Genomic DNA, 12,876 nt, shown 5'->3' with positions numbered 1-12,876 from the left:
ACACTTCTACCACTTGCCCGGCTACATTCTCTAGAATTAGGTCCTGTACCGCCCCTTCTCTTGTAGGACTTTCTACATGCTGGCTCAAAAAGCTCTCCTGGATGCACTTTAAGAATTCTGCACCCTCTAAGCCTTTCACACTCTGACTATCCCAGTTAATATTGGGGAAGTTGAAATCCCCCACTATAATTACCCTATTATTTGCACACTTCTCTGAGATTTGCCTACATATCTGTTCCTCTATCTCCCCCTGGCTGTTTGGGGGCCTATAGTACACTCCCAGCAAAGTGCTAGTCCCCTTTTTGTTTTTAAGTTCAACCCATATGGCCTCATTAGAGGAACCTGTTAATATATCATCCCTCCTTACAGCAGTAATTGTCTCCTTAATTAATATTGTGACACCCCCTCCTCTTTTACCCCCCCCCCCCCCCCCCCGTCTCGCCTGAAGATTCTATACCCCGGAATATTGAGCTGCCAGTCTTGCCCCTCCCTCAACCATGTCTCCGTGATAGCAACAATATCATACTCCCATGTGTTCATCAACACTTTCAGTTCATCCACCTTATTCGTAAGACTCCTTGCATTAAAATAAATGCCATTTAGCCTTGCCCTACTCCCTTGTGCCGTTACATATTTGCTCTGCCTTCCAGTCTGACTTATTTTTTCCTCTATATTTGGCTGTACATCACCCCCTATTATAGCTCCACTCTGTATCCCATCCCCCTGCCAAGTTAGTTTAAACTGATGGGATGGGAAAAATGGGAAAAAAATATTTTTTTGAAATAACTGTTAAATTTTGAATCTTAAAAGTGTGGTTCTTTTTAATAGTATTGATGATCTTTCACAGTTCCAGTTTTTTTTTCTTTGGAGATCAATATTAATTCTCTGATGAACAATTTCTATTGAAATCAGTGTCATTGGGAGCTGCTCAGGTACTCATTACTCATTAACATACCATCTGAAATGTAAAACACTCAGTTTTCCATATGACTATATTTAGTAGTGTCTCTAAGATAAAAATAACCTTCTCTTCCAGGGATTCAACTTCAGTTGACATTATAGTAGTCCCAGTGTTGATTAAAGAAGCTTCCCCATAAAGTGGAATTGACTACAATAAAAATAGATGCAAAGCAATTTACAAGCAATTTTGTCCTCGTTTGTTCATTGGTTCCTGGCTTCTTTGCTTCCAAACAGACAACTTAAAAATATTAATGCGTGGTGTACATATTAGTCAACATTTTAAATATAGTAGTAATCGTGTCTTTACAGATTTGCTGAAAAAAATGTCTTTATACATCATATGGACTGACAAAAACAATCTATGTACAAGAATCCATAATCAGAAGTCTGCAGGTCTGATCATCATAGTAGTAGCTTTCAGAGAGTATCCTGACCCTTTCCAGTAGTACCATTTGATTCCATTGAATCTATTTGTATTCTGCCCTGCTGAGTAGTATAATCCATTCAGGTTGGATGGACCACAAGCATCAAACCACCATCCTGTGAGGGGGAAAAAATACAACAAAAATCATCAAATGGGGGTAGATGCCAAAAGCTGCAATAGATATACTTTTCTCCTGTGGGCTGGATAGTTCTTTTCAGGTTGGCACAGACACGATGGGCAGCAAGGTGGCATAGTGGTTAGCACTGTTGCCTCACAGCGCCAGAGACCCGGGTTCGAATCCGACCTCAGGCGACTGTCTGTGTGGAGTTTGCACATTCTCCCCGTGTTTACGTGGGTTTTCTCCGGGTGCTCCGGTTTCCTCCCACAGTCCAAAGATGTGCGGGTTAGGTTGATTGGCTATGATAAATTGACCCTTAGTGTTAGGGGGATTAAATACATGGGGTTACAGGGATAGGGTGGGATATGTGTTGGTGTGGGGGTTATGGGGATCGGGTGGGATATGTGTCGGTGCAGGCTCGATGGGCCGAAATGGCCTCTATCTGCACTGTGGGGTTTCTGTGATTCTGTGAATGGCCTCCTTCTGTGCTGTACATTTCTATGATTCTATGAATCATAGAGCACCGCCAGCATTGGCTTCTCTTCCCGCTGCCACACTATTAACTCTGGTGTTCCCCCAAGGGTCCCTCTCCACTTCATCAGCTACATGCTGCCCCTTGGCGACATCATCTGAAGACACAGCGTCGACTTCCACACATACTGACGACACCCAGCTCTATCTCTTTTCAAAAGGGAATTGGCTAAATACTTGAAAGGAGAAAAAATTGCAGGGATATGGGGGAAGTGCAGGGGGAGTGGGACTAACTGGGTTGCTCTTTGAAAGAGCTGGCGCAGACTCGATGGGCCAAATGGCCGCCTCCTGTGCTGTACCAATCTATGATCCAAGACTGGATGCCGGGATCAAGCAGTCTTGACAGCACAGACAGTGGAGGAGTTGAGAGAAGTGGGAGAGGTTGAACTAGAGTGTTCACAACTCGGTGTCCTACTTGATCCAAAGCCGATCTTCCGACCCCATATACTCTCCACCAAAAAGACCACCTACTTCCACCTCCATAACATTACCCGTCTCCAACCTGCCTCAGCCCATCTGCTGCTGAAACCCTTATCCATGCCTTTGTCACCTCCAGCCTTAACTGCTGCAATGCTCTGCTAGCTATCCACATCCTATCCCCCACCAAGTCACACTCAACCACCACTCCTGTGCTCATTGACCTAGAGTGGCCATTTGCCACTTTTCTGCCCACCTGTCCAGTCCATTGATATTTTTCTGCAATCTACAGCTTTCTTCCTCACTATCAACCACACGGCCAATTTTTGTATCATCTGCAAATGTCTTCGTTAGATCCCCTACCTACATTGAAGTCTAAATCATTGATATATACCACAAAAAGCAAGGGACTTAGTACTGAGCTCTGCGGAACCCCACTCGAAACAGCCTTCCAGTCACAAAAACACCCGTCAACCATTACCCTTTGCTTCCTGCCACTGAGCCAATTTTGTATCCAATTTGCCACTTTCCCTTGGAACCCATGGGCTTTTACTTTTCTGACCAGTCTGCCACGTGGGACCTTGTCAAAAGCCTTGCTAAAATCCATGCAGACTTCATCAAACTCGCTACCCTCATCGACCCTCCTTGTTACCTCCTCAAAAAATTCGATCAAGTTAGTCAGACATTCCCTTAACAAATCCATGCTGACTGTCCTTGATTAATCCGTGCCTTTCCAATAGACGATTTATACTGTCCTTCAGAATTTTTTCCAATAATTTGCCCACCACCGAGGTTAGGCTGACTGGCCTTTAATTACTCAGTCTATCCCTTTCTTCCTTTTTAAACAATGGTATAATGTTAGCAGTCCTCCAGCACCACACCTGTAGCCAGAGAGGATTGGAAAATGACAGTCAGAGCCTCTGCTGTTTCTACCCTTGATTCTCTTAACCGATTGGATAGGTAAGAGGGGAACCAAGCAAGGGCAGTTCCACTGAGCTTGAGAATAGAGAGGCTTTGGAGGATAGCGTGGTTAACCATGTCAAAGGCTGCAGAGAGGTTGAGAAGGGATAATTCAGCATGGTCAGTCACAGAGGAAGAGGATATCATTGTGTGACTTTGATTAGGGCCGTTTCAGTGCTGTGGCAGAGGTGGAAACTTGACTAAAGAGATTCAAACCTGGAGAGACAAGGTTGTGTCAAAACAAGTCTTGTATTAAATATATATAAAAATATATTTTTGTAAATCTCCTTCATGATTAATGTATTTTTAGCTGCAGTGTGACAGGAATGGGAAGAGATCCAAGTCTTTGAGGGGTCTTGTAATAAGAAATAGAGAAGCAGCAAAAGAGATCCATGTCCCACAGGAGTCTCAGGACCCTCAATAATAAGCAGAGGCAGTGAGAAAGACATGAGTCAAAGGTTACAAAACAATAAAAAGCGTTAGTTGAGTACCTACTGTTGCAGTAACAATTTAGGTGACTGACAACATCATGGACGTAATATTGGAGATTAACTGAATCTTAAATACAGAAATTGAGCTTGTTTCTTGTTCAATGCAACATAATTCCAGCAGAATATGTTTGAGGGTTACAAGAAGTACAAAGCAGATGATTGAATCCTATTGACCAAGCTTTTGGTCACCTATCCTAATATCTCCTTATGTGACTCAGTGTCAGATTTTGTTTGATAACGCTCCTGAGAAGTGCCTTGGGACGTTTTACTAGGTTAAAGGCACTATATAAATACAAGTTGTTGCTTTGTTGTTGATCTGGTGGAACGATACCAGGATGAGGGCCTTCAGTTATGTGGAGAGACTAGAGAAGTTGGGATTGTTCTCCTTTAGAGTAGGGAAGGTTATGGGGAGATTTAATAGAGGCGTTCAAAACTATGAAGGGTTTAGCTAAAGTGAATAATGAGAAACTGCTTCCAATGGTTGGAGGGTCAGTAACCAAAGGACACAAATTTAAGATAATCGGCAAAAGAACTAGATGAGATGAGGGGAATTTTTTTTTACGCAGTGAGTTGTTATGATCTGCCCGAAAGGGTGGTGGAAGCAGATTCAATAGCAACTTTGGATATATATATTTACTGGGAATTGGATATATAATTGAAAAGGAAAAAGTTGCACGGTTATGGGGAAATAGCAGGACTAAGTGGATAAGCTCCTTCAAAGAGCCGGCACAGGCATGATGGGCCGAATGGCCTCCTTCTGTGCTGTAAGATTCTGTGATGGTTCCAGAGCTCTCGGGCATGGATAGAACTATGAAGCTAAGGAAGACAACTAGTTAAAAATGGATTTTGCAGGGTGTGAAGTTAGATATTGTGGAATCTCACTCAGTTTACCTCTGCCGAATCTTTCCTTAGGAAAGGAAATAGGTTTAGTAGAACGTATGATGGAGCCTATTAATGATGGTTTGTAGAAGGAAATAGGCTTGATGAGTTGAATGGGTTTTTTGTTGTTTATTTTCTTATTTTCAGATGGGCAGTATTGAAAACTGTCCTGTGGCAATTAAACATAACACCAGTTGTAATACTTCGAGGCCTAACAAAGCTTTCTAGAGGTTAAGTATAGCAACTAATATCAACTAATATACCATAAGTGTATGTTGAGGGAATCAAGAAGGTAGGAATTGTAAGGAAGCTGCTAGATGCTCCTGAATCCAGTAAAGATGGCTTGTCTGAGATTTCTGAGGAGGGGATTACATATTGGTGTATTCTACTGAGGACTAGATTTAATTGTTCAAGTTCGATATTGATGATGAACAGTCGCTTGGCTTTGGGCTTAAGGAATGCCTGTGCCATAACATATCAATACCCTGAACTACTGCTGTATTGCATATTTTGTGTTTACAGACGACGTCATAAGGCATGGGGAGCACACAGGCGAGTGGGCAGCCCTACAGCAGGCAGATGGGAAAGAGGAGGAGGGCATGTGGAGGGAGGTTATGGGCAGTTTGAGAGTTTGGAATAGAACTCTGTTGCAGACAATTACTTCCACCAGTGAACACCTCCTGCCACTGACCAACTTAGACTTTCCACATGTTGCAGCCCTAAGAACATGCTGCCCATTTGCGGAACTTGAAGCCGCCCTCCCAGCACTGATTCTCTTTCCACGGCCCCGTCCATTAAAGCACCACGCACCCAGAGAAGAAATAAAAATGACCTCGAATGCTATTTACAGTACACAGGTGCCTCAAGTCCTACACCAGTGCATCTTTTGATGCTCCTATGAGGTGTTGCTCGTCCTACTCCTCAACCTAAGACTGTAGAAGTGTTCAAGTGAGAGGAGCAACTGTGGTAACAGGATGCTATTGGATGCTGCAGCACTGCCCTGTTGGCTTAGAACCTCTGGTCATGCATTATCCCTGTAACGGCTGAAGCCACATCTTAAGACGCAATGAAGGGAAGGAGCTTGCCGTGGAAAATTTAGCGAGGCCAATTTTCTCCGCTACCATGGGCGATCATGGTGTCATTGTGCAGTATTTATACATTGTTTTTACATTTTATTTTCCATTTAAAAAAAACTGACCTAGCATCATACTTTTTTTAATTAAAAATATATTCTGTGTAATGATGCACTGAAATTTTTGGTAACTATCTGATGGTAGTCACTGCTGATACAGTTCCTTGGAAAAAGGCTTGGAAGCTGGAGAATTGTACATGTTGGCTGTGTTTTCAAGGCTGCAACAAACATTTGGAGTTTAGATGACTGATGGACCACTTTAATTTTGCTCCTTTGACTTATGACATGAATTGAGTCTGGCATTCCCTGCCTCATGTTCTGAAGATAATGTAGTAGGATAGGCATTTCATGATTAAGGCAAATTTAAACTGACATATATGAAAGATATCCCCTTTAATCCAATGAATGGAACCTTAAATTCGATTTGTTTAATGAAATCTATACTTTCCTGTGTTTGACAACATGCAGTGCTTGGAATATATTAAACCGATCTCTAATTGCAATGCTTACGCATAGTTTGGAGTCGGGAATGAGGTTATAGAGTTTAGTGTTGGCTTAAGCACAGTGTGGGGGGAAAATGGAATTTTAAAATTAAAACCACTGGACCTCAAAGTGGAGATTTGTCTGTTTAATCGCACTGGAGATATGGGAAATTGTGCCAGCAGCTATTTTGAGGGAATTTTTTTTTGGCCCTGGTTCTAATCAGAACCCCACATGTGGAAGGATATATTTTTAAAGCACCAGAATTGTTTTAATGATTAATAGCAGCATTGGTTAGTCACAGAACATGCCACAACATACTGTGTGTAAGTCCCACCCCCCCTGTCCAGACTGCGGAAAAAGTTGCGGGCTTAGGTTGCATTTTGGGAATTGTAATCTGTGGGGGATTCACATATTGACACTGCTACACTCTGGTATATGTGCATTAAGGTGATGCTTTGGGTACATTTTAGGAATCTGCTACTTGATTGAGACTCTTCACTCTGAAGGCTCAGCTATGTAATAAAACCTGGGGAATGCAACAGAACTTAAGCCCCAGGATCTAGAAAATGGAGCAGGCCTGTGTAGAGCAAATTTATTGAAGGCATTTCTGATGTACAATGGCTGATTTTGGGGTATATTTAGTGTTTTATTACAAATTATTTAACTTGGGAAGATCAAAGCACCACACAAACTTCACTCCCTAGTGACTGACGACATCCCTCTCCTTGGCCACTGTCTGAGGCTGAACCAGACTGTTTGCAACCTGTGCATCCTATTTGATCCTGAGATGAGCTTCTGATGCCATATCTGCTCCATTACCAAGGCTGCCTATTTCTACCTCCATAAAATCGCTCGTCTCCGCCCCGCCTCAGTTTATCTGTTGCTGAAGCCCTCACCCATGCCTCTGTTACCTCTAGACTTTACTATTCCGACGCTGTCCTGGCCGGCCTGCCATCCTCCGGCCTCCATAAAGTTGAGCTCATCCAAAGCTCTGCTGCCCCTATTCTAATTCGCACCAAGTCCCGTTCACCCATCACGCTGACCTGATCTGGCAACGCCTCGATTTTAAAATTCTCATCCTAGTTTTCAAATGCCTCCATGGCCTCACTTGTCCCCCTCTCTGTAGTCTCCGATAACCCCCCCCCCACCCCACCCCACCCCACCCCACCCCACCCCGAGATCTCTACACTCATCCAATTCTGGCCTTTGCGTAGCCCTGATTTTTATCGTTCCCCTATTGGCGGCAGTGCCTTCAGCTGCCTAGGCCCTAAGCTCTGGAATTCCCTCCCTAAACTACTCCACCACTCTACCTTTCCTCGTTTAAGACGCTGCTTAAAACCTACCGCTTTGACCAAGCTTTTGGTTACCTATCTAATATCTCTTTATGTGACTTGTTGTCAAATTTTGTTTCAGAACGCTCCTGTGAAGCACCTTGGGAAGTTTAAGGCACTATATAAATGCAAGTTGTTATGTACAAATGCTCTATGTGTGGCTATATATTTGGCTGGGCCAAAAATCAAGGTAGCAGTGGAAATCAGTTTCCAAAAATAAACTCTGATGTGATTGGTTTGTTGTGTCACAGCTGCTGCTACTAGATTGGTACTAATAGAAAAAAATTAGCAATTTAATTAGGTGGTTATATGTGGGACTCTCGTTTCTGATTGGTGAAATGCAATTTATTTTTTGTGCTTAGATTTTATGTGCCACCTGACTCATTTAATGTGAGGCGTGCCATGTACAAGACGTCTAATTATAAAAATAAGTAAATCAGCATGAAATATTTGTTTACTCATTGCAAGGCACGTAAGAAAAAGAGCATTTTAGTGGGGTAGAGACTATAAGCATACAAATTTGTATTAGTGTAATGTTTTCAGGCATAAATCTTTGTGTGCCAAACTGCAAACATAAGTACTTAATGCTAATTCACTCTGTCACTTCAAATTACAGAACAAGAGTAAGATCTAGCTAACAGCTAGGGGAGGCTAACATTCAAAAAACACTTGGCAAATGATGCACTAATGCTAAAGTTGCTGATTTGTGGTTTTCATGGGAAAAGAACTGGAATTGTGGAATTCAGTCCCCAAAACACTGTGTACTGGAAAATCCCAGAGTCCTATGTAATAAAAACATAATTTGACTTATTCAGTCACCATAAATCTGCTTAATTATAAGCAGATGGAATTCTGGAATGTGATCACAAAACAGGTAAAATTCCCAGAATCCCATGAACTGAAAATGGAATTTAAATAGCGTAAATCAATGGCCCCAAGCATTGCTTCTGGCCACTCATCTTGACACCTTTGTTCATTTTCCAAGGGTCCAGTAATTTCCTCTAGAAAACAAAAAGGTGGAAAACAACAGTTTTCCCTCTTACCTCCTGATGCCATTTGTGAGCATTTGCAAATGCATTTGTCATTGTCTGAATCCTTAGTGCTAAAATCGTTTCCCAGTTGGCTGAGACTGCTTATCTTGCCTGCTGTCCCGCTGTAGCCTTTAAGATGGATTCTGTAAAAGGAATCGATCAGGGCAGAATACATTATTTTTGATCAGCAGTGTAAATTAACTCTGTCCAACTCAGGACAGTTAGTAAAGTTGACGCACCGTATTCCCAAAAAGAGCACAGACAGCTTCCGGCAGTCGACATCAATTAATAGGATCAAGTTTGTGGCAACTTCAATTTTACACCATGGTGAAGTACACTTTCCTTTACTGATAGTTATTAAAGTGAGTCTCTTTGGACTTTTTATTGGCTTGATGTTAGTAGTGATGTGTAATTGGACTAGACCTGGGAAGCAGTAAAGCTTTTTTTGAAGATAGTCAGATGGGAGAAGTATAAGAACTGCTCTTGTAACCATCTGTATATTGTGACCCTGTTCGTCAAATGAGAATACATTGGTGGATGGTTAGTATTGGCTGTCACAGAAAATAACTACATTCTCATCAGCAAGCTCAGCATTGCAACATTCCTTAATTTACCATGACCTCTAATACAATCCGTTGTTTATGGCTCCCTCCCTAATAGAGGAACACTTTAACTTTAGCACCCTCCCCCAGGGGTTATAAAATACCAGTTGTAAAATTTTAGTCCCCAGATATAGGTCAATAAAATGTTGACCTGTTTCGAGAATTGTGATGATGCTACTATCATTCCTTTTCTCCCTCTTTCTGCTTCAAAGAAAATAGATTTCACCATGTTCTTTAACGTTTCGCAAACAATTCTGAAGCAGCAATTCATCCATGTTGAAGGACATCAATAGGAACTACTGTCATTTTAACTTTCCATCAATCAGCATTGAATAGATAACCTGACTTCATAATAAAATGGTTTCACTTATATTAGGAGGCTGCTATTTGAACTTATACAACCATTTTTCTCCCCAGTGATTTTTTTTAAAAAAAATTTTTTTTTTTTTTTTTTTGTATCTGCCCAGATAGATGGGTGGCAGATCAATCAAATATGCTGGACTGAGATCTTTTTCCTCCGATTCTGAAAGGGGATTAGGGAGGAAGTCAATATTATTTAAGCTTTTGTTTCTTTGGTGGACTACAAATGACTCAGTAGAACTTATTTTATAAACTTAAATCTAACTTTTCTTGTATAGTAGATACAGCAAGGATTTTTTAGAATCATCGAGGACGACCCTGCAAAATCCTCCTCATTAACATTTGGGGATTGGTGCCAAAGGTGGGAGAGCTGTCCCATACATAGACTAGTCAAGCAATAGCTTGACATAGTCATACTCGCAGAATCATACCTGTTAGCCAATGTCCCAGACTCCTCCATCACCATCCCTGGATATGTCCCATCTCACCGGCAGGACAGACCCATCAGAGGTGGTGGCATACAGTCGGGTGGGAGTGACCCTGGGCGTCCTCAACATTGACTCTGGATCCCATGAGGTCAGACATGGGCAAGGAAACCTCCTGCTGATTACCACTTACTGCCCTCCCTGAGCAATCCTCCATGTTGAACACTGTTTGAAGGCAGCACTGAGGGTAGCAAAGACACAGAAAATACTCTGGATGGAGGAACTTCAGTGTCCATCGCCAAGTGAGCCTACCACCACTTCCCTTTTAAAAGTTATTGTGCATTCTGCTTTCATTACTATTTCTAGTAACCATCTGCATAAACAGCCATTTAAATTGCCCTCACTCTCTTCCCCCCCCCCCCCCCCCCAGGCAGCAGTGAGGCTAAGAGAATTGATCACTTTATTGAGTAGTTGTAGTGCTTTTCTTTTGGGATCTTCAGGAGGTCCAAAACAGAACCCAGAGTAGGTCCTACTGAGTCTATCGGGACATTCTGGGAAGACATCCCAGGAAAATTTGGAAACAGCCCGAGGCATGTCCCCAAGCTGCTTTTGTAATGTTACGGGCATGGATCCACTCCACTGGAGCAGAGTTTCTCAGTGAAGGTTTCATGGAAACCCAGTTGACCTATAGCTCTCTTCTGGAATTACGCTCCACCCCAGATCATAGATTGTGCAGCCTCAGGCCTTTTCATTTTTGAGGGCTTAAGGGGGGGGGGTGGTGGGGAAGTGCAATACAAAGTTAGACTTAATTCCAATGACATTTATAATAATTGGGAAATGCATTAGCAGCTCTGCCACCCATTTTACCCTCTCAGTAACTGCCTACGCCAGAATTGATGCTAGTGGACGAATCACTTAGCCATTACTGACGGGACTTTCTTTTTTAAATCAACACTCCCAGTGAAGTGGTAAGAAATGTTCTAGCATTTTGTGCACTTCGGATAATGTCTGTTTTTAATTTGACTTGTTGCTGTTGGAACTGTTCACAATACTGTCAATTGAACTGAATAAAATGTTGTGGGAAACTTTTTATTTAGTACAATTGACATTACCAAGACAAAAGCTGACGGTATATTTGTCCACTGATGTCCGTGTGCCATTATAATATTTACACAAAGTATATTTATAGGGAATAAAACTAATGTACTTGGCAGCATTTTATCGCTAGTTTGTCCAAAGGTCACTTTTAATGTTCTTGCAATTAGTTCTTATGAGAAATAAATGACAAGACTTTTATTCATTTGCTTTCCCAGTTTTTTCATGTAACTTTGTTCAGGGGCAGAAAGCAGAGTGTATTTTTTTTCATCACTTGAGTTTGATGCACTGTAGTTTGATGAACAGATGTCAAAACATTGTGTACAGTTCATAAATCTTAAAAAGGACCATTGTTTGATAACTATAAACATATGCTAATCAGATTACTTTTCTGGATATGCCACTACTGAAAATGCAGAGTCAAAATAATTGTTAGCTATTTTAGAATGCACTGACAGAATGATCGATATTCAAGTACAGGTAGACTACCCTTTATCCGGACTTCCGAAACCCTCTAAAAACCGAAGGTTTTTTCGTTCAGCGTAAGTCGTGCGTACGAACGAAAAAACCTTCGGTTTTTAGAGGGTCCGGTTTCGGAAGTTCGGATAAAGGGTAAGTCGTGCGCACGACCCCCCGCCGACCCCGCCAGCCCCGACAACCGCCGACCCCCCCGCGGACCCCGCCGGCCCCGACAACCGCCGACCCCGACAACCGCCGACCCCCCCGCGGGCCCCGACAACCGCCGACCCCGCCAGCCCCGACAACCGCCGACCCCCCCGCGGGCCCCGACAACCGCCAGCCCCGACAACCGCCGACCCCCCCGCGGACCCCACCGGCCCCGACAACCGCCGACCCCGCCAGCCCCGACAACCGCCGACCCCCCCCCGCCGACCCCGACTGACTTACGCTGAGCGTCAGCGTAAGTCGTGCGCACGACCCCCCGCCGACACCCCCGCGGACCCCCGCCGACCCACCTTCCGAAATCCGAAATTCTCCTTTATCCGAAACTCGGCTGGTCCCGAGGTTTTCGGATAAAGGATAGTCTACCCTGTACTACAGATTTTTTAATCTCGTTTTTCTGCCAATTTTCTCCTTCCTCCTTCTCCCTGAAGTACTATTTCACTGATGTTCGTCGTCCTCTGATACTTTGCCCAGTCATTCTTCATGTGTGACAGTTGATGGTGAGTGTCAGCAGACTATTCAGATGTTGGGGACATGGCAGCCAAGCCTGATGCTGTCTTCACCTAACATCCATGCAGGTGCATTTCTAACCAGGATTGCTGGCTATCGAGCTGGAAACCATGGGTGATTTTTTTCCCTCCCCTAACCCAAGAGCACCGAGGCTATTGGTAGCATCGATACCGCCACGAAATCAGCAAAAACCAGGAATCAAACCTGGATGTTTGACTTTCTGTGTGCTCAAGTACTCACTACCTTAACCAGCTGTGCAATTGGAGGAGCCAAAGTACTATGGATTTAACAATTTTTCAACATGTTCGGTGCAGTGAGAGAGAAATTTCTTCAAACTCAAATTCCAATCTCTAAATCTGGAGCTTTTGTTTAAACTGTGTACTGGGCTTTACAGGGAAGTTTCAAGTCTTTGGTGTGATTATGTGGATGGACAGATGCAACGTATA

General features: G+C 43.0%; 2 protein-coding genes across 3 annotated transcripts in view; one reads left to right on the top strand and one right to left on the bottom strand.

Annotated features, from left to right (window-relative positions):
- mcph1 (microcephalin 1) overlaps positions 1-12,876 on the top strand; it is a 378,761-nt gene that overhangs the window by 186,277 nt on the left and 179,608 nt on the right. The window lies entirely within an intron of this gene.
- Positions 1,271-12,876, bottom strand: part of angpt2a (angiopoietin 2a) — a 99,560-nt gene continuing 87,954 nt past the window's right edge. For both annotated transcript variants that reach the window (XM_085996455.1, XM_085996456.1), the window contains 2 exons: positions 8,770-8,900; positions 1,271-1,500 (listed from right to left, as the gene is read on the bottom strand). In XM_085996455.1, coding sequence (XP_085852581.1) covers positions 1,340-1,500; positions 8,770-8,900 — 292 coding nt within the window. In that variant the 3' untranslated portion in view covers positions 1,271-1,339. The remainder of the gene's footprint in view (positions 1,501-8,769; positions 8,901-12,876) is intronic.

The sequence above is a fragment of the Somniosus microcephalus genome, chromosome 9, assembly GCF_052327205.1.
Source record: "Somniosus microcephalus isolate GS21.2 chromosome 9, FLI_Smic_1.0, whole genome shotgun sequence".
Classification (NCBI taxonomy): Eukaryota; Metazoa; Chordata; class Chondrichthyes; order Squaliformes; family Somniosidae; genus Somniosus; species Somniosus microcephalus.
The sequence above is the reverse complement of the archived record's forward strand: the minus strand, read 5'-3'. Positions and strand labels throughout refer to the sequence as shown.